This window comes from Urocitellus parryii, chromosome 7 (genome assembly GCF_045843805.1).
Source record: "Urocitellus parryii isolate mUroPar1 chromosome 7, mUroPar1.hap1, whole genome shotgun sequence".
NCBI lineage: Eukaryota > Metazoa > Chordata > Mammalia > Rodentia > Sciuridae > Urocitellus > Urocitellus parryii.
In genome coordinates this window covers 167,373,561-167,398,614 of record NC_135537.1, presented here as the reverse complement: position 1 = coordinate 167,398,614, position 25,054 = coordinate 167,373,561, and the positions used below count along the sequence as shown (strand labels likewise).

Genomic DNA, 25,054 nt, shown 5'->3' with positions numbered 1-25,054 from the left:
TGCCTCTGCAGCCCAGGAGCCCAGAGATTTGTCAATCTGGGAAGCACATGGCCTTCCTCCTCTGGCCAGGGTGGCAGTGCCAGAGAGGTCACAGCCAGAATTCCTCAAACAGCAGCTGGGCAGGGGCCCAGGAACAAGCACCTGCGACGGGGTGGGAGTGGAGGACAGAGGGACACTTAGCAGACACTGGTGAGGAAGCGTTAGTGAGGCCCCATGCGCAGCCACAGAGGCCTCAGAGGCAGGAGGCAGGGTCCAGGTGCTGGGGCAGCAGGGGCGCAGCACATTGCAAGAATAAACCCTCTGGGCTGGACCGACTGGAGGAGGACCTTCCTGGGGGCTCCTGACACTGCCAGCCAGGAGCAAGGTGCTTCCCCCAGAGACCAAGCCCCTCCGGAGTGGTGGGGCCTCAGGGATCTCAAACCTCCAGCTCCCCAGGGGTAGGTTTGGAGAGTGTGCAGGGAGCCGGGGAGAGCACACAGGAGTCCAGCCAGGAGGGTGACAGTGTCTCTGAGCCCACGGAGGGAGGATGGGAAGTGAGGATCAGAGTCCAGTATCCCACAGGGACACACCCATGAGGATACAAGGTGTCCCCAGGGGCGTTTGGAGGCAGCCACATTGAGAAGGGCCCTAAGAGCAGTTCTCCCTCTGTCAAATGGCCAAATGACTGCAGACAGGACCACCTGTGGGGCTTTCCTTTGGCTCTTTGCCTCTAGAGTCTGGCTAAAGGTGGAGCTGGGTTTAAGTCTAAGCTGGGAGATTTAGGAACTGGCCCGTCCCAGAAGATGCAGGACAGCCAACCAGGCAGTTTGGACTTCCTTGCCCTTGAGGTAGGATGGTGAGTCCTCTGTGTCCACTTGTCAGAACAAATGGGCCACCTGCCCACAGTGGAGCTACCTAAAGTGAAACTGCCCAGCTGATGGGGGAGGAGGTGACACAGCCCAGTCTCGGGTGCTACCACCTTCAGCCCAAGTTCAAATGGGCTGCGGGGCTCCTGGGGACAGGGCCTGGGCAGTGAGTGGAGGCCTGGGCAGTGAGTGAAGGGCATCCCGCTGTGACGACCCAGCTTCCTAGGGAGGGGCCAGAGAGGGCATCAGTCTCCTTCCCGGTTCTCATTTTGACTTTGTTGGTAGTCCTGGGGGTGGGACTAGGCAAGTGTTCTACCACGGAGCAGAACATTCCCAGTGCTTTTTGTTTTTATTTTGAGACAGGGTCTTGTGAAGTTGCCAAGGCTGGCCTTCCACCTAAGATCCTCCTGTCTCAGCCTCCTGAGAAGCTGGAGTTACAGACCAGCGCCACCCAGTCGAGCCAACCTTCCCTATTCGGGGGGGCCCCCATGGCCCTCACGAGCTGGAGGGAAAGGGGGCTCCTGGAACATGAGGAAGGACACTGGACACAGGGTTAGGATTTGGAGCCCCTGGGCTGCATTTTTCTGGGGGACACGGGGAGATCCCGAGCCCGAGATGATTTATTCTGTGCAATGTTTTGCAAGTCGACACGCTCATGCCGCCTGTCAGGAGCGCAGCGCACACACAGCGGGGCGTGGGACGGACGGACGGACGTGTGCAGGTACTCACACTGCCGCCGCCCGGGACGTGTTTGATATTATCCTTTGAGCCACACTTGGACTGGACGTTGCTAAGATCCAGCTTCTTATTAATTATCTGCACCTTTGATAGCCAGAAAAAAGGATGAGTGACACACCACACCCAGATCCATCGCTCTGCACCACACACCGGGCCTCCAGGAGGGCGGAGGGAGGCGCCAGGCCACGTGCGCGGCCTTGGGGGGAGGGGCGGGCCAGGGCCACCCCTCCCAAGGGACCGATCTTCAGGAGGAAGGGAAGAGGGGGCTGCCTGCAAGGTCTGGGGAATTGAGCTTGGTGACCGGGATTACAACCAGATCCTCCTGGGGAGGCGGGTATTCACTTTACGGAAGGGTCCTGTGGAGCCCGTGGGGTCCTGAGGCCTGTGAATCAGAGACGGGGGTTCAGCAGATTGGCCTGGAGGAGAAAATGAGCCCAGTCACACGTCAACAAAAAGCCCCGTGTTCCTGTCCACACAGCCCTCCGGAGGGGGACACTGAGAGAATGCACGTGCTGTCCTCTGGCCGGTGGGGGGGGGGGTGGGCGCTGCGCGCACCCCGAGATTTTCTTTGAAAGAAAACCCCAGACCCTCCCCTGACCTAGGATTCGGTCCCCTGGCGAAGTCTGGCTGAAGTCGCTGCACTTTGGAAACTCCCCTCGTGAATTTCCCACGCCAAGCCTGGGGAGCCCTGGCCTCTGGGTGGCCTGTGAGGAGTCCCCCTCCAGGGAGGGCTCTGTGCCCCCACTGTCCCGCCTCCCACCACCCACCCTCTGCCACCTCCAGCCCACCAGGCGCCTACCAGCGACTGAGCAAGTGTCCCCCCGTGTGTCCCCAGGTGTGACCCTGATGAGGCCCTGAGAGCTGCATTCCCAGGAGCTGGGACTTTGTTGACCAGGGAGACAAGGTGTGGGGACATCATTTTGGTAAAGAACGACTGTTACCCAGTTTGCCCATGAACTAGGCCAGCGGGGTTTCAGGGGAACTGAAACTGGGGCCTGGCTGCGCCACCTTCCTCCCAGGTGTCTTTCCCCAGGAGCCCGCGGTGCCCTGGTTCTTATTAATCACAGATGTAAATAACCACGGCTGCAGCTCCTAATGGAGAGCCAGCAGGGCCAAGCTGGTTTCTGAAAATTTGAAAGCGAAACCCAGTCTGCAGCGGCACCTTTGCGAATACTGCGGACAGGCTGGGACTGGGGTCAGGGTCTGCACTCCCACCTGGTCTCTGACCCATCCTGCTTTTTTTCTTAATTTTCATGGCCTGAATTGTAAAACTTTGGAATCACATATTTAACCTATCTCTTTATTTTCTCTCATCCCCCATGCCCCAGTAGTGGGGACTGAACCCAGGGTTGCTTTACCGCTGAGCTACATCCCAGTGTTTCTTTTTTTTTTTTTTTTTTTTTCGATCCTCCTGCCTCAGCCTCCCAGGTCATTGGGATTATAGGCATGTATCACTACACCTGGTTTATGTTCCTTTTTTTTTAAAAAAAAAAAAACAAACAAAAAAAAAAAACCTGTTTTTACATTAGAAAAACACAGCATATGATTTCAAAAATAGAGTTTCGAAAACAAAGCAGCTTTCTTACCAACCAAACAGAATGACTATTGCATTTTGTTCTATTTCCTTGACGTCTTATTTGTAACCACTGCCTTACACATACAAATGGTAGAATTATTGCAAACATACCATTTTGCATCCTGTATTAACATCATACCTTAAGCATTTTTCTTTCTTTCTTTCTTTTTTTTTCTTTTTTTTCTTTTTCTTTTTTTTTTTTGAGAAGGAGTCTTGTTATGTTGCCCAGGATGGCGAACTCCTGGGCTCAAGCGATCCTCCTGCCTCTGCCTCCCAAGTCTGGGACCACAGGGTACACCAGCATGATTCTTTTTTTTTTTGGTACCAGGGATTGAATTCAAAGGCACTCAACCACTGAGCCACATCCCAGCCCTACTTTGTATTTTATTTAGAGACCGGGTCTCACTAAGTTGCTTAGGGTCTTGTCTTTGCTGAGGCTGGCTTTGAGCTCACGATCCTCCTGTCTCAGCCTCCAGAGCCACTGGCATTACAGGCTTGCTCGATGGTGCCTGGCTGCCGGCATGGTTCTTAATACTACATCCTGTTTCATCCTGTGATTGCCGATCCTGTGCTATCCACACGCTGATTTGCATTGATTCCAGTTTAAGTAATAAAAAATTCCTCCTGTGAACATCTCTCTGCAAGGATTTTTTTTCCATATTATGGATTATTTTCATAGCATAGAGTCCTAGAAATAGAATTTGTGGGTCAAAGTTATAAATATTTAAAAAGCCCTCAATACAACTTTCCAAATGGCTTTCTAAAAGGATTAATTTTCTCTGCAACTGCTGTTGAGAAAGCCACCTTTACCATATTTTCACCCACATCAGGTATTTAAAACATTGTTTTGACTCTTACTACTTAATAATTTCCAGACAGGGACATGCCTTTCCAGGTTAAGGGCATAAGCTGGGAGCCAAAGCTTGGGTTTGAATCCTGGTTCGGTAATTTACCTTCGATATCAATTTAACCCCCTTGTGCCTCAGTTTCCACATCTGTAAAATTGGGGTGATAATACCTGCCTCCTAGAGTCTTAGTGAAATGAAGTCAGTTAACTCCCGGAAAACACTGAAAACAGGGCCTGGCACTTATCAACCACCCAGTAAATGGAGGCCGTTGTAATTCTTGTCACCTTGGAATACCTCCAAGTCATAATTATAATGCAAGGTCATAAAAATCGTTCTGCTTCTCTGACCAAAATAAATAACTTCGTTGCTGGCTGATTCTACATTTCTTTCCCAATGAAATCTCTTCTTCACCCCTTGTTGTTGGCAGGTGCCAACAACGCACAAATGTTTTTCTAACACACAAATGTTTACATTTTGATCGATTCAAATTCTTCTTGTATAATTTCTTCTCTGCCGTTAAATGTAAATGTAGAGTTCCTTTCTCACCCACTTCAGCCCTTGTTAGAGACAGGAAGGCCATTAAAGGGGAGTCTTAAGTTGGTCTCTCTGAAGCCAGTGGTGAAGCTAGGCGGGGTGGCACACCTGTAATCCCAGCAGCTAGGGAAGTTGAGGCAGGAGGATCCCAAGTTCAAAGTCAGCCTCAGCTACTTAGCAAGGTGCTAAGCAACTCAGCAAGACCTGGTCTCTAAATAAAATATAAAAAAGGGCTGGGGATGTGGTTCAGTGGTTAAGCATCCCCGGTTCAATCCCTGGTTAAAAAAAAAAAAAAAAAAAACAAGTCAGTGGCAGAAGCCACGTGGAAAGATCCAGGCATCCTTGCAGCCACCAGCCATCCACCAGACAGTTCCTTCTGGCTTGCTCTGGAGCCTATTAACTAGGCAGGCCCTGAACTGCCCTTCTGCCAGGGGGGAGACAGGATGGCTTTGAATGAATTCCTGCCCCCCTCAGACGCTAAGGCATCCCATGTGAATCCCCTCTTTGGGAATCAGTTTTTATTCTTTCATTGGGTAAGTCCTAGAAGCAGATTTCCCCGATTTCAAAAGGATGTGGAGCAACTTAGAATTAGAAAACACATACTCCATAATAAAGCAAGCAAATTTAAAGGATAATGTTAAAAGGGGAGGTCATCCAGAGTCACAATTACAAGAGTGATAATTATACTTAGCTCTGAGCTTCCTGGAAGCCAAGTCAAAAAAGGAAATATGATGGGTTACGTAACTCTTCTTATGTGACAAAACCAGTTTTTCAAGGAAGATAACCTTGTTTTCTGTACTGATCCACAAAAGAAACTAATCAAATGAACGAAAGGACATTAAGCAATAATGTAAGGTCTGCAACATACATAGAAAAAAAAATTTTTTTTTTCCAATGTGGTTTTCTTGTTCCAAGCCCACAAAAATCAGCAACAAACTCTTGTGGGCTTTGGCAATAGACACAAGGATATTTACAAAGCAGACCTGAATTACTGTTAGTCGTCACATTAAGTCAACACCCGTTACAGAATCTAAGATTTACAGAAGGAAGAAAAAGCAGTAATGGCTGGTATTATGAAACTGGAATCAAGAAATTCAATTTCTAAGCTGGAGCAACACGGACATTGTGCCTCAGCCCTGTCTAGACGCTGGAAATGAGAGAACAATGTACTGGAAACTCTGAAGTTTGATCTCAGGGACTCCTCGTCGGGGTGGGGGGATGTCTGTGGTCAGGGTGTAACCCCGGAGGAGAGGCTGCCATGGGTGGGAGCAGGAGTGGGTTTAGTCCGTATCCTGGAAAACCCAAAGCTGCCCAATCCCTCACCGGGCCTTGATCTGGTTCTGTCTGGACTCAGATTTCTTGAGGCTGCTCTCTCCCTGGCCCCAACCCTCCAGGCCTGGGGGCCTGTCCCCAGCAGGGCTCCATGCTTGCTGGGCTGGGGGGGCGGGGGAGTTAACCCAGACTGCGCTTGTGGATGCCCACAGCAAACCTTGTCTTCAAGTCCAAGGTGAGGGGCTGGGATACAGCTCAGTGGGTAGAGAGCTTGCCTCGCTTGCACAAGGCCCTGGGTTCAATTCCCAGCCCCCAAACAAAAACAAGTCCAAGGTGAGCACCCGGAAATTGACACCGAGAAACCTGTCCGTCTCCTGTCAAGTCAACTGGCCAAAGAGATCAACTAACGGGAGAGCCTCCCTTGGAATTCTTGGCACTCCATCCTTAAACACTGACTACTCCAGGCTCCTTTAGAATTTTTCAGAAGCACACACACTCGGGACCTGAGGACAAGGTCCTCTTTGCTCACTGTGGGGCCTCTGAAATCCTCAGTTCAAGTCACCGGATTCCCAGCCCTGATCCAGGAGAGGCAAACTGCCCCAGGTTCAAATTCACTTTATCCACATCCATGTTCTGCAAGTTTGTTTTAAAAGGGACGACAGAATTCTGTTAATAAATGGAGTGCATTTAAAACACTTCCATCTCCTGGATGTCAGCAGGGAATGCAAAGGGGTGGAAAGAGAGAGAAACAGATCAGAAGAAGATGAGCAGAGGTGAGTGGCAGAGAGAGACCAAGGATAGAGGAAGGAGAAAAACAAATTAACACAGTTGCCAGAAGGAACAGCCGCGGTGGGTGGGTCCAAGAATGTAGGAGGCTCGCAGCACTCTATCGCCTCCTTGTGGCCTCCTGGAACATTGCGTCTCAAGCCCGTCAAAACCCTATCGCTCTGGAAGTTTCTGTCTGACCCCTGCCCCCAGGTTCTCTCTTGCCTCAGACATCCCCAGAGGAAGTGACTTTAGTTCCGTCTGCTCAGGGCCAACCAGGCCACCTCCATGATCAGATACCAATAATCAGTGACACAGAACGTTTTAAATTTCCAAGTCTTTATGGTCATGTTGGAGATACTTAGATAATTAAGTTCTGGTTTATTATACTGTGGTTATGCCTCTTTGTGTGTGTGTGTGTGTGTGTGTGTGTGTTTACTTTTTTAAAAAAAATAAATTTTTTGTCTTATTTATTGAATTTTCTGTTTTTGTGTGATTTAAAAAATTATTTATAGGTATTTTTCTTTATGACCTAAATAGATTACCAGCATAATATTTGAACTCATAACAACAGGCAGACCCCTGTCATACAGTTTAGTTTCTGGTATTTCTCTGTTCACTTCCCTTTTCAATTATGTGGACTTCATGTATGCATGCTAGGCGAGTGCTCTACCACTGAGCCACAACCCCAGCTCATCTTATTTTGAGACAGTCTCACTAAGTTGCGGAGGCCCGCCTCCGAGTTGCAAACCTCATACCTCAACCTCCTGAGTTGCTGGGAGGTATAGCCACTGCCCGTGGCTTCCTTGTCTTGTACTTTACTCTCACCTACTGTTATTTAACATCTCCAGTTACAACTGAATTTCTATAAATCTTCCTTCAGTTTATAAATATTTTCATTGTAGAAAATTTGGGAAGGGAAAAATACAAGAAAAAGAATCACAATCCCTATGAGTCACTATTTGTCATATTTTCTTTCAGACATTCTTCTTTGCACTTTTTTTTTTTTAAACTTTTGCAATACTAGGATTGAACTCAGAGCCTCCCACATTGTTAGGCAAGGGCTCTACACTGAACAACATCCTCAGCCCTTTTTAAAATTCCTGTTTTAAGGTGGTCTCACTAAATTGCACAGGTTAGATTCAAACTTGCCATTCCCCTGCCTCAGCCTCTGGAGAAGCTGAGTCGAGGCGTGGCCACTTGCCTGGTTTTGCTTCTACTTTTCCTATAGATGGGAGGCATTGCCTACATTACTTATTCATTTATTAGTATAACAATTTATAATTTTATAATTATTGAACATTATATTCAAAGATCCTTTTTAATGATTCCATAATATTTTATAGTATTGATTTTCTCATTATTGGAGATATTTAAATTTGGGGGGTAAATATTAATAAATGCATATTTTTTGAGTTTACCATTTTTTTCTGAATCCCAGCTTTTGTTTCTAAGATGCAGACCGACAGCCCTTCCTGCGGATCAGGATCAACCTGGAGGCCACAAAGGCCTCAAGGTGACCTGACCAAGGCTGCACTCTAGTCCAGAGGCAGGTGCAGGAGGCCCCTCAGCAGATCATTGACTTGAGGACTGAGCTGAGAGCCTAGGAACCTTCCCTTGTGGCGTCTGACTGCACCCACTGTCACCCTCACCAGGACACAAGGGCACAGACAGCCCATCACTCATAGCCGCAGTGGACAGTTTTAATCCACCCCAGCTCCCCACCCCCAGGGACCGCACAGGGCTGGGGGTAGCTCCTGAAGGTTGAGCAATGGCCGGGTCTGAGCTGACCAAGGAGCCAGTTGCATGGAATCTGCAAATGGGGACAGGGTGTCGACCAGAATAGGACGATCAGTCACCAAATCCAGCATGCGCAAGAGCCCCCAGTAGTTGGGGTCAAGACCTGAGGTCAGCAGGTAAGATTTTCAGACATCAGGTCCCAGCCTGGACTATCCAGTGGAGACACCTGGTAAGGCCCACTCCAAGGCCACAGCAGGTCTGTGGGGACTCAGGCACTAGATGTTTAAAAGAATCCCTGAGCAGCTGTGCAGCCCCCGCCTAGAGTCCACCCACCCCCTTCTGGGGTGCAGCACTGATTCTCTGCATTTTCCTGTAAAAATAACTTTGTTTTGGACTCTTAAAGCAATAAGTGTTCACGGTCGCAAATTGTGAAAACAGAGAAAAAGCCCAAAGGAGAAAAATAGACGTCGCACACTTTCCAATCAGTGCCCTGTGGTCTGGGGCTCAGTGTCTGGCGCACAGCGGGGGCCGGCCTCCGTCCGGTTCTTCAGACTCTCACAGCTTTGTCTCTTTGTAGCTAAACATTTATTGAGCACTTGCTGCGCGTGGACCTGGGCACCCAAAGATCTCAGTGCAGCTCTCCAAGCCTTCTGCCCAGTCCAGAGGGAGGAGGCCTGAGCTGATCTGTCGGCCTTTCCCCTGTCCCTGGAGGTCCCAGGGTTGGCCTCTGTGGCTGCACCTAGGTCTTCTTGGTTCCAGACGGTCTTCTAGGCTTCATGGAACGTGACACAGGCTGTTTCTGCTCCTCGGTCCCTTCCCACAGTTCTGCCCTGAGAGGCCCTTCCAGTGGATGAGGATGTGCCATCTCTGTCCAGCTGCCCTGATGCGAGGACAGCTCAGGGCCTCCTCTGTGGACTGTCATCTTCCCGTTCATCCCTATTTCTGCTGCTCCCAGCTGAGCTGCAGGACGCCCCTGGTCCCCAGCACTCCCACCTTCCCAGCCAACCGCAGATGAGCCAGGGCTGCCAGGGGAGCTGCCTCCGTCAGGGTACAGCTCCCGCCCCCTCCGCCTGAGTCCTCCGCGGGCTCAGAGGTGCTGAGTTACACTGTCCCCCATTCCAGGAGCGCTTGCCACCTGAGTGGCCACGAGACTCAGCCTCCACCCTCGGCTACGGCTCAGAAGGCAGAGGGAATCTGGGAAGACTTCCTGGAGTAGATGGCACCTGAGCTTGGCTTGAGGGAAGGGAGAGGTCGGAGGGAAGGGCATTCTCGGCAGATGGAAAGGGCAAGGAGGGACTGAGCAGAGCACCCTGAGCCCATCAGGACACAGGGGAGAGTCAGGGGTGGGCAGATGGCAGGCCCTGGGCCCAAACCTGGAGGAGAAGCGGCAGAATCTGGATGCGAGGAGGGGAGGTCATGGGTACAGGCCTGGTAGAGCCAAGGTCCAGGACTAGGGTCTGATGGGCACAGGGAGGCTGGAACAGCAACGGTGGGGTGGAAGGGCAGAGCCAGGTCATGGCAGAGCTAGTGCGGAATCTGGGAGAGGGTAGGAGAGGAGGAGGGGTGCCTGCCACGCGTCCTGAGAAGACGTGGCTGTACCTGGGTTGCAGTCTAGGGGGCTGAAGTGGGGTGTCCAGGCTGGGAGAGGGAGGAAAGCCAGTCAGGGTACCTTGTGGGTCAAACAGCCGGCACCCTGCAGAGTGACAGTCACTGGGGTCCTGAGATGGAGCCTCCTGGGGTCATTAGGGACAAGGGAGCCTGAGATGGAAGTGTGGACAGCAGCTGGGGGCGCTCATGCTGGGCAGAGCCTCGTGGTGACCTGGAGCTACTCTGCAGAGCTACCTGACCATGGGTCCGACAAACCTTTTCTTCTCCCTCCCTCTCCCTCTCCACCACCCTCTTCGCAGTACTGGGCATGGAGCCCAGGGCCTCACACGGGCTAGGCAAGTGCTGTCCACTGAGCCACAGCCCAGCCCTTGTCACCATTTGTTTGGTTTGGAGACTGGGTCTGGCTAAGTTGCTGAGGCTGGCCTCAAACTCACTATTTTCCTGCTCAGCCTCCGGAGTCGCTGTCTTTTCTTTTAAAAGCCACACACTAGCCAGAGTGGGGACAGGCAGGACCTTTAATCCAACTAGGATTAGTGCCCGGGGCAGGAGACCAATGGATCCCACTTCCTGACTCCGAGTCCCCAGGCCGCGCCTGTCTCCATGGCCCTGTGTGGGGCCCTGTGTGGGCCGCTGTCCATCCTTTCCTTGGTCAGAGGGGCTCCGCGCAGGGCCTGGCGCTGGGGCTCCTGAGCTGCGGCTGAGCCGTGTGGCGTGAGCTCTCACCCTCCTGGCACCATCTGTCCTTTCTATCAGCTCCCCGTCCACTCACTTCGTGGGGGTCTATGTTGGTGTGCGGAGCCGGGAAGCCGGGGTGCACTTGTCCCTGAGTGGGGGGTGGCCCTGCCTTCCTCTTGCCACCGCACCGTGTGGCCACGCTGCACAGGGTCCTCTTCGTTCTTCAGGATGGAAGCACACGGTCCTGATGCGCCCTGATGCGCCGTGACCACAGGGCCCGTGCGGCTGGCTGCTGCAGGGCCAGGACCGCAGGTGCTCGGTAGGAGACCATCCCACCAGCTCCCAAAGCTGCCTCCGGGGCCTTGGCCACAGCTCCACAGGGTCAACTTCAGGTCAACCCCCAGGGCCCTTTCTGGAGGAGCCAGGCGTCCCCAGGGAGGAGCAGGGCCAGTACCACTAACACAGATGCAGGACTAAGCCACGGTGATATGAAGACCCAGCATTGGACTCACGGCCGGCCTCCAGCCTCCAGCCTGGAGGCAGGGGCAAGATGGCCAGGCACCGGGGCCCAGGGGCTGCCCCAAGCGACCAGCGGGCAGGAGTTTCCAGCTCTGAGGACTGAAGGGCCAACAGGAGGACAGGTCAGGTGAGGAAGGCACCCAGGGCACCGAGGCTGTCTCCCTGTAGTGACCAGCTCCAGCCGAGAGTGACATAAATTCAACAGTGGGGCGAGCACCCGAAGAGGGGAGGCAAGCTGTCCCAACTGGAAGGGAAGCACCCAGGTCCCGAGGGGCTCACACAGCCCCCAGGAGGCCCCAGAAGGGGGGCCCAGAAAGCCCAGTGCATGGGGTGGCGGAGGTGGACACCCCACGCACGCCTCCTCTTCTCCCTTCTCGGCTCCTCCGGGTGCTGGGAGAGGAGGGTGTTCTGAGCTGAACTGAGTCCCCCCAGATCCTTATGTGGACACCCCAAACTCAGGATCTCGGAATGTGACTGTGTGGAAGGAGGCGGCTGAGCAGCCCTAATCCAACAGGGCTGGTGTCCTTAGATGAGGAGATGACAACGGGCACATGAAGGGAAGGCCGGCCGAGTGAGCGCACGGGGAAGGTGGCCGTCCGCCAGCTGAGGACAGGCCTCAGAAGCCAGCCTCTGGACACACTGAGGCCCGCAGCCTCCAGAACTAGGAGTAAATACATCTCCCCTGTTTAACCATCTCACAGGGGGGAGAGGGACGAGCAGAGGAAGGGGGACTGGCCGGTCCCCTGTCCTGCTGCCCTAGGCCCTCAAGGCCCGTTTCTCCACCCTTAGGACGTCTGAAGACTCCGAGATGCCCTCCTAACCCCAGAAGGGTCAGTCCTTCCAAGTGGTGTCCCCAAATTTCCCCAGAACCGAGGATTATAGAGAAACCTGGGATGCCCAATGCACGCCTGCTCCCACCTCTGGATGGCACCGCCGTGGGCACCCCCACCTTGAGGACCACAGGCCAGGGGACACAACCTGTACTCTCCATCTGATCAGCAGGGGCTGTGGGGGGAAAGGAAGAACCAGGGCTTTGCCCCAAGCGGGACACCGCGGCTTGAAGGTGACCTGATGAAGAGGCCAGGGTCAGGGCAGGTGCTCTGGGAGGGGTGGCAGCTGAGCCAGGCTGGTGACAGGACCCACCCGTGAGCCCTCACGCACAGCAGCCCGTGCGCCTTACCTTGCCCCCTCCTGGCTGGTGCTTCAGGTTCTCGGTGGAGCCGATCTTGGACCTGACGTTCTTCAGGTCTGGCATGGGCACGGGCGCAGTCTGCAGGCGGCTCTTGGTGGAAGACGGTGACTTGGGTGGAGTGCGGACCACTGCCACCTTCTTGGGCTCTCGGGTGGGTGGCGTGGGCAGGGACGGGGTGCGGGAACGGCTGCCGGGGGTGCCTGGAGAGCCGGGGCTGCTGTAGCCACTGCGATCCCCAGATTTTGCTGGTTCACCTGGTGAGAAAGGGAGGAAGGCAGGCTAAGGGGAGGGGGTCAGCAAAGGCCCCGGGGGCCCCTGTCAGGCTCAGGACGGAACAGGCAGGTGGGAACAAGGTTGAGAGCTCAGCAACCTCGGCAGGAGGAAGCCCTGGAGCCCACTGCTGCAGAAGCCTCTCCTCCTGCTGACCTTGTCACTTAGGGACAGTGACGCCATTCCCCAGAACAGCAACAGAATGTTCATCAATGTCCCATCAATATCCTGCCATGGCCCTGGGGCCAACTAGCTGTGTGGTCCCAGGCAAGTCACTACCCCTCTCTGAACTCAGAGGCCTCAGATTGGAGATGGACAGGATTATGGAGCCTGCAGGGAGGGAGGCTGCCTATGGAGGCATGTGTCAATATGCTTTGCAAAATTCACACCAGTGTGGCCCTTACCCTGCCCAAAGGTGACACGATGACAGGACCCAGCTGCTGCCCTCAAGCCCAGACCAAGCTGGCCCTTTACCCACCCCGTCCAACTCCAGGGCTCCTACCCCATTCCCTGGCTCTGGAACCACATGTCCACTGTCTGCCTCGCTGCCTGAGCCCACCGGCCACGCCAAGCCTCTTCCCACCACCAGGTCCTGCTGGCTGTCGCCCCCGCCCAAGAATGCCCATCCCCCACACCTGTGCGGGCCAGACCACACCCCTTTCCAAGCACCTGCAGGCCCCGACCCTGCAGCCGGGACCTCTGCTTGCCAGCAGACTGGGTCCCTCCACCTCTGGGAGTCCTTCACCCCTACACCTGCTTCTGTGGCTGCACTTCCCGGGCCCCGGTTACACTTCAGAGTTTGCCATTCTGTCTGCGGTTGGTGATTTTCAAAGTGGGGCCCTGGGAACCCCAGGTCAGAACCTCTGGGATTTTTCATTTTATTTTTTTCTTTTCCTTTGGCAAATCTTTGGAGCATTTGAGGAGGAAGTGAGACCTGTGAAATGCCGATTGCTGGGCCCCATCCTGATCTGCTAGGGCAGAACCTTAAGGCGTGGGGCTGGCAAAACTGGTTTCCTCACTCCCCACCCCAGGCCAGGAACCATCCATAACAAACGCTGTAATCTGCAGTCCTTGCTGTCTGCAACGTCTGGAGTGCCCTGGTCAAGTGTCAGCAAGCACCTCAGTGTGCAGAGTGTGAATTGCAGAGTGTGAGTTGCTTAGGACCTTGCTAAGTGGGGCCTCTGCTCCAGGCCAGCCTCTGCCTTCCTGTCTCCAGGGACACAGGAGGCCCGGTCGTGGTCACCCGAGAAATGTCATCTCTTGCAGAGTGACTCTGGGCAGGTCAATCACCCTCCCCAAGCCTGGGAAGAGGGATCAGTGCCCACAAGATGGTCTTTTTTTCCCCTTTGGTAGCAGGGATTGAACCTAGGGGCGCTTAACCGCTGAGCCACAGCCCTTTTTATTTTTTTTATTTTGAGACAGGGTCTTGCTAAGTTGTTTAGAGCCACATTAAATTGCTGAGGTCAACCTCAAACTTGCTATCCTCCTGCCTCAGCCTCCTCAGTCATTGGGATTACAGGCATCTTATGCACCAGCGAATGTAAGATAGTCTTGAAGTTGGGACATCCTAACAGGCGGTGTCCAGCCCAGCTGTGGTGCTCACAGAACGCACCTTCGAGAAGGCCAGAGGTAATTTCCTACCTAAACCCTCGTGAGGAACCAGCACCCCAAATGCCTTGCGGCACATACTCCCCTGTCCTCACCCCCACAGCCCTAGTCCCTGAAGCAAACGAGAAGAGGCTGTGTGGAGAGTCCACCAGACAGACCCAGCTGCACAAATCACACAGGAGGGAAGCAGCCCTCGGCTCGCTGGGGAGCCTGCCAGCTTGGCCCAGCCTTGCCAACAAGCCCGGGGCAGCAGACATGCCCCGGGGGCCTGCCCACCCGGGAAGCAGGCCCACATTTACCTCTCTCAGACTTTGCCCCTGCAGGGGGTGGTTTTCTGTGCACTTGCTTGGAAGCTTAAAAAGAAAAAGCCACAGACGGCCTTATTACAATCAGGCTTAAAGGGTCTTAAGGCGTTCTTCACGTGGAGCCCGCTGGGCCATCTGGCCCAGGACGGGGAGGCAGGGAACAGGCACAGGGGGCAGGAAACCAAGTCCAGGGCCGAGCCGAGAAGACGCGTCCGCCTACAGGCAGCCACCTAAGAACAGGTAGAGCTGAAGAGCAAGGCACACCCTTGTCCAAGTTGTTGCAATAGGCAAAGCGACTGGCATAAAGCCAAGAGACGCAGCAGGCTCAAAATCATATGAAAATCCCATTAGAAACTCTGCTGATTCTCCCCAGATCATAAGTGCTCGAGGAAACCCCAGCAAGAAAACACTAGTGAAAACGAAGCCCACTGCCCGAACCAGCAGCCCACCCTCCCGCACACCGGGGGCAACGCCAGGTCAGAAGCATGCAGTGTCAATCATGGCTGTGAGGGCCACCGCAGGCTAGGCAAGCGGGGACACTGAGACAGGCCAGGCCTTCACCGCAGCGGCACCAAGATCCACAGGCCTCCTGGGTGCTGCCCAGAAGCAAATGCAGGCCACACTCCCCTAAGTTGTGCAGCATCTAGACCCACTTGCAGGGAACAGGTCGCCAGGGCAACGGAAGAGGGCTGCCATTCCTAGCAGCTGCACATGGCCAGCCCAACAGGCGGGTATCCAACACTGACTGGCTTTGGCTCACAGGAGTCCAGGACAATGGGCACAGCTCGCCACTGCTCAGTTAAGACCCTTGGGTTTTGCCAGAAGATTCCTAACATACCCAGAGAGTGAGGCTGCTCAGGGCCAAGCCCTGTGTGAGGTCACCCAGAGTGACCTGTCCAGACTGCTGCTGTCTCCAGAGAGACAGTGCCACCATGCCCTGTTTGGGGGCCTGAAAACACTTTCAGCTGGGGCTGCCTCCCCAGAACCCTGGGTTGGAAGACAGAGAAGCCCCTTATCCTGCCACTTAATGCATCATATGACAGCACTTTTCCTCATGCTGGTTAGACGGAGCCAAGCAAACTCTCAGAGCCTTCACTGATTAAAAGTAAGGATTTAGTGTCCACCCCAGAAAACTGCCAAAAGTATTACAAAGACGGAGAACATTCCAGTGCTTAGCAAACCACAAGGCCTTGCTCAGCTGCAGGGGTTATTATTGCCAGTGGCGTCCTGAGAGGACTGTACCTTCTGGGAGCTTCCTCTGAACATTCTTCTTACCAGTGCCCGGCGGTGTCTTTGGGCTGGGTGTGGTTTTGGCTGGAATCCTGGTGGCGTTGGCCGTGCCTTTCTGGCCTGGAGGGGCTGTTCCCCGGGGTGTGGCGATCTTTGTTCCAGTTTTACTATCAGCCCCCTGTAAATGGAATTAGGGTAAAGTGTTTTTCACCAACGGGGAGTGTGACTGTCAGTAAGTCAAGGCCGGCCCCAAGGACCCCTCCTCAACTCAAGGAGGCGAAAGCGGGTGACCCTTTGCCTTCTGGATGCAACAAACATGTCCAACAACCTCAAGGGTTTGCAGCTCAGACAGCCCAGCCCCACCCCAGCGCCAAGCACCCCGTTGCCATTTCCTCCCAGGGGCATTATTTGCATTGGTTATCAGCACTCGCCATGCTGACGTTATTTTATAAAAAGACAAAAGAGCGTGTAGCAAGATCAGGGTTGTTGTCCACTAGGTGTTGATCAGTGGGCAGGAGACTGGGAGGCCATGCCCATGGGGACACTCATTTTCCGACTTTATGGATGTACCTGGCTGACGTGTTGGTGTCACCAGAGACTCCTGGGGACACTATTTGTTGAACCAGACTGAAAATACTAAACAGAACGAGGTCATGTTCTTTTGTTCTGTCCCAAACGACCTGCAGGTCTCAGGTGCGCTAAGGGCGCTTGGCAGGTGAACCCTGGCCAAAGGTCAGGAGCAAGAGCCGGCACCGGCAGTCTGCAGTTGGGAGTCTGTCCCAGGAGGTGACTGTTGTACCTAACAGGAGCTGCAAGAAGCAGCCAGCACTGACCACAGAGCACTAGCCGGCTCAGGAGGGAGTGAGCCCGTGGGAACAGGTCGTCTGCAGGCCGCTCCGGTTACCAAAGCCAAGGATGGGCACAGCAACCTACCCAGGGGCGACTTTCAAACTCGGATCCTCAGGGCCTCAGGGGCCGCTGCTGCCAAGGGCAGGGGCACGGGAGAAGCAAGGCCCAGAGGCCCCTTTCCTTCTTCAGCTAGAATTTTCACTATTCTGTGTGGAAAGACCCTGCAGGAGCTTATTTAAAGAAGGTCACCGTGACTAAGAGGACATTCACAGAAACCCCGCTAGGGTAGCCTGGTTCTGTCCAAGGTCATTTCCTTACCTTGAACTTCATCTCCTCTGCTCCCAACTGCCCGTTGGGGGTGTGACAGAAGAGATGTGTTTAGGAGAGGAAGCTGGCTCGGGGCCGGAGGGTTTGATCAAAGGGTCTGAGCTACATGGAGTGGGGCGCTGGGGCTAAGGCAAGGCCTGTTTCTCAGGCTTTAGCACAGGAAGGCGTGGGTGTCTTCAACTAAACACAAATAAAACCAAAGTGAACGTCAGCACTTTGGGAGGGAGACAAACTGAAACAGGGCAGAGACTACAGGAACAGAGGCAGGCGTGTTTAAAGAGGCGAGCCCCGTGCTGTTGGGACCAGTGCCCTCATCCGTCCTGGTCACGAGGAAAGAGAAGCGACCACCTTCCCGGATCACGGAGTTATCCGTCAGCTAGCTAGATGAGCTACGGTGGCCAACTCACAAATGACAGAACTTTTAAAGAGAAGATAACAAGTGGATAGGAGGGACAATCCTCAGGGAGGACTGCCCGGCTCCAACCCCTGGAGATTGTGTCTGACACCACTGAGGTCACCCACATGCAAGTTTTCTGAATGAGTCTCAAATAAAACTAGTCTTAATCCTATCTGGTAAATTCCAAGATGGGCAAAGTCAAGTTTTGCGTGTTCCACCTAATGAAATGGCCAACAGGACAGGCTTGATGGACGGAGGCCGGCACCCCTGGTTTGTCCTAACTGCCTCTTGGGGCCACACCCTCAGGAATGAAAGCTGAGAGCTAAGTTAGGGTGCCCCGGGGAGGGAGTCAGAGCCACAGAGCAGCGACCTGGCCAGAGATGTCACTGGGCTTCTCTGGGGTTTCCTCCTCACCCTTGAATTCCCCGCTATAGTGGCTGAGTCCCTCTGTGCCAGCCCTGGCAAGGAGGAGAGCCCAAGGGAGGGGGCAAGGGAACAAGGACTGAGGCTCTGGGGCTGGTGACAAAGCTGAAAACGTAGGGGTAGTTACTGGTGGCCCCTCCTTCCCTAGCTGGGCAAGGCTCCTGTCCACTGGCATTTCTCCCTACTTGGCTAGGTGTGTAGCACAGTTGACCTCCTGCAACTGGGGCCACTCCAGGGCAGGGACCTTGCACCCATGTGTGCAGAATGAATGAACACCGAGGCAGCCAGTCCCTGCCCCTCTGCAACACTAAATGATTGACAGTTATTGCTTGGGCCTCAAGCACAGGGGCAGGGCTCTCTCAGTCCTTGCAGGGTGCTCATCTGCCTTCCTGGGCAAGCTCTTCCAGTGGCAGCACTCAACACCTGCTCCCAAACTCAAGCCACCTTCTGCACCTGGAGACCCGACAGGGCCCCACGACTGACGGCACTCCAGATGTTCCAGGCAGCATTTGGTTTTTTTGGGTGGTGCCGGGGATGGAACTTAGAGCCTTTTTCTATCACTGAGCTACCTCCCCAACCCCAAAGGGAGCATTTATATTAGAATTTTTTTTTTTTTTTTTTTTGCTCTAAAATAGGTGTTGTTGAGGGCCGGGTGGGATTTTCTAGGGAAACTGAGCAGAGCAATTTTGGGAACATTATTGTTTTTCCTTTTTATTTTCGCGGTTCTGGGGATTGAACCGGGGGTGCCCTACCCCTGAGCAACATCCCCAGCTGCTTCTTTCCCATTCCTTTTTTCTTTTCCTGTCTTTCTTTCGAGTAACAGGCATGAGTTTATTAGAAGGAAAAGGAAAGGGGAGAGTGGACTCAAGAAAGAGAGTGGGTCCTCTCAGAAAGAAGAAAGGCCCCCGGCCCTTTTTACTTTATTTTTTCACTTTGGGACAAGTTCTTGCCAAGTTGCCCAGCTTGGCCTTGAACTTGAGATCCTCCTGCTTCAGCTTCCTGAGTGGCTGGGATTACAGGTGGGTGCTGCTACGCCAAGCCTCTGGAGTACTTTCAAGGAGGCAGAGCTACCGAGGGGGTAAACTGCAGCTGAAGAATGAACGCCTGACAGGGACCAGCAGGGTTCAGGAGGCAGGCGTGTGGCACACAGGTGGCCTCATTTGCCGTCCCTGGGATTGCTTGTTGAAGACTGATGAGGGTTCAGCCCAAATCGCCACTATGGCAAGACTGCAAAACGGTGTCCACTGCACCAACCCTCGCTTCTCCACTCTGTTTAAGGAGTGGGTCAGTTTTCCCTCCTCTCATATCCTTCCAGCTCACGTCAGCCCACACAGAGGATCAGCCACGGGGCCAGTCGCTAGTCCCCGCTACACTTCTGCCTGAGGCCCTTGGTCCTGTGCTTGTCCTCCGTGGCAAGCCTTTCCCTGCCCTGCCGCAGCCTGCTCATTGACTTCCTTCACTTCCCGGGCTCACCGGACTCCCTGCATTGGCTGGAGACCACTTCCTGGCTCAAGATCCCCTCAGCCTCCTAATGTATTCTGTTTATTTTGTGCAGTACTGAGGATTGAACCCAGAGGCGCTCAGCCACCGAGTTACATCCCAGGCCTTTTTATTTTTTGTTTTGAGATACAAGCTCTCAAACTTATGATCCTCCTGCCTCTGCCTCAGTCACTGGGATGGCAGGTGTGTGCCACCACACTCAGCTCCCTGATGCATTTTTTCTTCTTTTTTTTGGGGGGGGGTTACCAGGGATTGAACTCAGGGGCACTTGACCACTGAGCCACATCCCCAGCCCTATTTTGTATTTTATTTAGAGACAGGGTCTCATTGAGTTGCTTAGGACCTTGCTAAGTTGCTGAGGCTGGCTTTGAACCTTGAGATTCTCCTGCCTCAGCCTCCTGAGCCACTGGGATTACAGGTGTGTGCCATTGTGCCCAGCCCTAATGCATTTTCTATGTATCATATACATGTACATTTGTATCATATATATATATATATATATATATATATATGATCAATATATACATATAGTGTCATATATTTTTATGTATCACATATCATTCAATATATACATATAGTGTCATATATTTTTATGTATCACATATCATTCAATATATACATATAGTGTCATATATTTTTTATGTATCACATAATGTATATTTATTTATTTATTTATTTATTTATTTGCTGGGCCTAGATCTGGGGTGGCAAGTGTAAGATGTGCAAGACTCAAACTTTATTGTAGAAAATTCAAACATACCCTCATTCAAACTATGCTGAGGAGATGGCAATTTAAGGAGCACCATGTCATTAACCTTCTGACGGTCCTTCTCTGGTACAAAATTGATAAATGATGGGATTTTTTTAAACCTTGCAGAAAAACACAATGCACTTCAAATGACAGTTGCTCTCTAGTGACAAATGCCCCCTACGTGGTGTGTGACCGCACACACAAAGCTCAAGCCCTCCATGACAGTGACCGGCATCAGAGGTTCCCGGAGTCAGCTTACCTTTGCTTTTCTGTCCTCGCTTCCAGTCCCCTCTTTGCCTTTACTGACCATGCGGGCTGATAAAATATAAAACGAGAATGCGCGTTACAACCCACTCTCCTGGTGCGCAGGTGGAGCAGCCGAAGTTCGGGGTCAGTGGCCCGCGTTTTGTTCAGCTGGGTTTGGTGGAAACACAGTGGGGTTTCTTTCCCCCCGGAATCTGCTAGATGTCGCTTTGTTAGTACAACACACCACACTGGGGCCATTGCTCAGAGCAACCTGGTGAGGGGGCAGCAGGCTGGCTGAGGGCGGGGACATGCAGAGGAGACGCAGTGGAGGCTGTTAGAGGCACGTGTGGACACCGGGCTGTCTTGGGAGAGTGGGCAGTGCCAGCTCCCACCCACAGACTCTTTCCCTGTCTCTGCCGGGGTCAGCCCCACCCAGGGGAGGCCAAGCCCACTCCATGGAGGAGCATTTAAAAGCCATGGTTGGGGACAGCTCTGCCAGGCTCTGTCCTCCTGCAGGACCTCAGGATCAAGGGTTGTCTCCACCCTGTGGCTAGGCTCAGCCTTGGTTTCTTCTTAAGGGCCTTGAGACCTGACTGGAGCCACCTTGGATTCCCCTGGCCCCTGGGCCGGTTCATAAGCAATCCTAACATTTGCCTTCTTATGCTGACCACCCTGCCTCCCTGCTCCTGGTCACCTGCCACCAGCAGAGGTGAGTCTGGTGGGGATGACTTCACCCCATTTTTCTGGATGCACCCCTAGAACCTGCCTTACTAATGGGGACGTCGGCCACCGGTTCCAGGATGCGTACATAAGCCCATCCCCCCCCCCAGCCCTGGCGGGGGGTTCTTCCCACGGAGGAAGCTAATCCTTAATTAGCTATAAACTGTTAACATCCAACATCCCACAGATAACATCTGGGTATGGGGCTCAGCAATTGGTGGCTGTTGCTTAGGAAGCTGCCCGTGGTGGGGCCTGCCCACCGAACCCCAGCCTCTCCTCTAGCTCATGCTCATCATTGAACATTGATAACACATTTTCTTCTTTGGTTGTGACATCATATTCCCTCTTGCCCCAAGGACAATGAGCTCCTGGGGTTTCTCACTGGCTGTGACAGTCTTGGATTTCTGGAGTGCCTGGTGCTTCTCCTCTAGCCCAGGTGTGGCAGAACCACCTGGAGACAGTGGCTCCGGGCTCAGAGAGACTGAGCCTGTAAGCCGAACGTGGCACCCAGACCTTTGAATAGGAGCCAAAGAGGGTCTGACTCACATGCTCCTTCCTTAGCTCAAATCAACAGCACCATCTGATCACAGGAGAATCTGCAAGATTGGCATCTCCCCAATCCAGCTAGGACTCAAGGAGCCCTCTTCCAGGAGATGTTACAGGAGAGATCAAATAAATGTGGGAAGTCCATAGGATGCGTCCTTGGAGGGCCAAGACATGCATTAATACATTAAAGACTCTAACAAATTCTCCAGCAGCAAACCTGAACTGGGTTTCTCAATTCACAGGGCCATGGAACTCATTTCCCCTCTGGATGCACCTATTGACATCAGGTGGACCAGAATTCAATAAAATATCACTTTAGAAAACCCTGTGGTAAACACCCTGACAAGCCTCAGTCATTTGTCCCCTCCTGCTTTGGAATCTAAACCAGGCTGTAGGATTTTCCCACCCCAACTCCGTCCTAAATCTTAAACACAGTTTCCTTTATCTATAACACTTCAAAGATTGCTCTGTTAAGTAGAACCTAATAAAAATCTAATAGATGTTTATGACTGTGAGCTTAAGTAGCATCAATTCCTGGGCCCTGCAAATAATTCTAAAACGCTAACTATTCTAAAATCTTAAACCTATGAATACATCCACTTTGAGGCCAAAGGTCTCTCCTAGGATATGAAAGTCCTCTCCACGACACTGGGGAGTCTCCCTTCCTACCTCTCCTGACCTCAAGCTGCTGTGGTCGTGCTCCAGGTGGGCCAGGCTGCGACCCCCCTGTGATGTCAATGCAGGGGCCTTCGGGGTCTCTGGTCTCTGCTGAGGGTAGAGGAGGCACTTTGGACCAGAAAGATCTTGCTTCTTCAGTCTCCTGCCACAAGGCAGGGCGGGGTGAGGGTGGGGCTGTTGGGCCAAAGGCTCAGTTTGGGCTCTTGGCCACCTGTAAATGCTGCTGCGTGGGTGTCACCTGCCAAATGTGACATGTCTGATGAAGACAGCAGAAGACAGGCACGCAGCCCTTGTTGTATCCCTGCATTAGGAAAGCGTACTCCAGCACCTTGCGGAAGGCACTGCGGAGTGTGGGAGTGTGCCTATCAGACCAGACCCACCTGGCTTCTGAACCTGGATCCTTCCCCTCCTATAGGTGACCTTCAGCAAGTTACTTTACCTCTCTAAGCCTCAGTTTTCTCATTTGTAAAATGAGGCTGATTTTGCCTGTTTGGGAGTGTGGGGGAGTTTCTAGAACCATGAGTGTAAAGCACAGCAGAAGCCCTTGAGTATGGGGGTGGCTGTTGTCCTCTCTATGGGGCTCGCCCACCCACCGCCTGTGGGCTGAGGGACCACGGAGGATACATCAAGAGGTCCGAGAACTGGACAGGGCAGAAAGCACTGGGCAGGGATGTCGGTGACATGCAAAACGGCGGCCAAGCGTGAGGAGCTCGTGCTACTGAAGCCCCAGGGGCAGGTGGCCGAGGGAGGGGAGCAGCGGTGGCCCAGGTGCCATTTTAGTGGCTGTCTTGGAACTCTGGGGTGGCAGGAGTCAAGGAGGGCCGGTGGCAGTGCCCGCAGCCGGGGTGGCACAGGAGGGCGCCAGGGGAAGAGCGAGGGAGCTCAACACACAGACCTTTGAGTTGGGGGACCCGGCTGACAGGCCTCCCTGGCAAACCAGCTGCAGGCCGCTTCTCAGGTGGCTCCGGGAGGCCAGCCTCTCTTGTGGCCTCTCCCACAGAGTTGCCCTGGGCCTCTAGCTCCTCTCCAGGGGCCCCCAGATGTGCGGCCCTTTCCAGATCCAGCTCTGACCCGGCCTGCTCCTTCTGCACATGGGATTTGATTTCCACGTGGAACGTGAACTCGGGGGCAGCCTCGGGCCCTTCCACCGGGGGCCCTGTGCTGGGCCCAGTGGGCTGCAAGGCCGGGATCTCTGCAGGAACTTGGGAGAGGAAATCGACAGGAGGTGGGATGGCACCCTCAGCCGGGAAGCCACAGATACCAGCGGCTTCTCTGGAGACCGCCGGAGGGGACGGCCCTTCTGGAGAGGTCCGGGAAGGAGGGGAGTCTCGGGGAGACGACTCGTCGACATCTCGGTCTTCATCCACCTCCTCCCGGCCTCCCAGCCTCTCTTTGTCATGGCCTCCCTTCGGAGGCAGCCCCTCCTGGTCCTGGTCTCTCCATAACTGGCGCTCCAGCGGCCCACGGTCTTGGCTTCCCTCTAGGTCCTCGGGTCCTGTTCCCCAGGGCTGGTGTGTGGCCTCTCTGGGGCCTTCGGGTGGGATGGGGGTCCTGGGCCTGGGGGGGACGTGCTGGGGGGTCAGCCCTGGGGCCCTTGCGTTTGAGGCCTCGCCCTCACGGGGCCCGGGCTCCGTCTCCCTGCGCCAGCTCTCCTGGACAACCTCGGCCCCCTCGGGCTCCGCGTGGAGATGCGCAGGGGAGGACGGCTTTGCGACTGCCACACCCTCTTGGGCTGGGCCCCCGTGCTCTTGACCCCACTCCAGGGGGGCTTCTCCAGGGCCTCCTGGTGGAGGTGGCACCGGGCAGGTGGGCTGCTGCTGAGGAAGGTGTGCACTCGCCTGGACGGGAGCTTCGGGCTGCTTTTCACCCAGAGATGCCACTGAGACCTCGGCCTGGGGCCTCTCGGGCGCCGCCCTCTGCAGGCCTGGAGCGCTCACCTTCTCTGGGTTGAAGAGGTAGCAGTGGCAAAAGGTTAGCAAGGGCACAGGAACTGTTTAGAGAGGGAACGTCACTCTCGCCATAAGAGAAAGACGCTCAGACGCATCACAGGCCCCTGACCTGGCAGGAGCACGGCTCTGGTCTCCTCTCGCTGCTGGTTGCTTAGAATGAAAGCTCTCTTGTCTCACTGCCACCAACCTGCGGGTGACCTGGGGTGAGCACCTCCTCTCTCTGGGCCTCAGTTTTCTTTTCTATAAAAGGAGGGCTTAGCCCTGGTCACCTCCAAGGCCCCTTCTGGTGTGGGCACTACTTCTCCTTTTACCCACAGACTCTGGGCAGGGCCTGGAGCTTGTCACAGAGGACCCCCTTTCCTCTTACTCTTTCTGACTGTTTCCCTTTCCGGTGAATGAAGCGGGTGCCACAAACCCACCCAGCCTCGAGCCTGGAAAGCCGTGATTTATAATCGTCCAGGATCGAGAGTGTCATAAGATTCCCTTAAAGGGGAGCGCGTGCAGCCCTCTCCAGCTCACCCGTCACACAGCAGACCTTCTGCCTAAGGTGAGGCAGGACCTTGGTGGCAGCCAAGACTCAGGGGTCGCCTGCTCTAACCGGTCACACCACGTGTTGCACCAACTCAGCTGATGGAGGCCACGCTCATTTTTTTTTTTCTGGCTTATTCACGTGACATTCATGTGAGCCCCTCTGTGCAGCGTGTGGCTGTGTGTTCTGAACGGTCCTCATAAGCACACTTTACTTTTTTAACTCCCAACTCTGGACATCCCATCTGGTTCCAACAGAAGAACCCACATAACTTCCCGGGCTCTCCTGGAGCCAGACCTGTGGCCCCAAAGGATTCAGGGACTTGGAAAAGAGATTAGGACGAGGGGAGGGAAGGCAGGGGAGCACAGACGTGTGCCCACACACATGTGCAGCGGTGGGCATGTGAGTAATGTG

General features: G+C 53.9%; 1 protein-coding gene across 18 annotated transcripts in view; it reads right to left on the bottom strand.

Annotated features, from left to right (window-relative positions):
* Mapt (microtubule associated protein tau) overlaps window positions 1-25,054 on the bottom strand; it is a 95,555-nt gene that overhangs the window by 7,427 nt on the left and 63,074 nt on the right. For 3 of the 18 annotated variants that reach the window (XM_026408190.2, XM_026408194.2, XM_026408195.2), the window contains 6 exons: window positions 23,058-24,104; window positions 20,232-20,287; window positions 15,738-15,903; window positions 14,490-14,543; window positions 12,301-12,566; window positions 1,575-1,667 (listed from right to left, as the gene is read on the bottom strand). In XM_026408190.2, the coding sequence (XP_026263975.2) occupies window positions 1,575-1,667; window positions 12,301-12,566; window positions 14,490-14,543; window positions 15,738-15,903; window positions 20,232-20,287; window positions 23,058-24,104 (1,682 nt within the window). The remainder of the gene's footprint in view (window positions 1-1,574; window positions 1,668-12,300; window positions 12,567-14,489; window positions 14,544-15,737; window positions 15,904-20,231; window positions 20,288-23,057; window positions 24,105-25,054) is intronic. The other 15 variants (XM_026408193.2, XM_077801137.1, XM_077801142.1 and 12 more) reach the window with 7 other exon arrangements.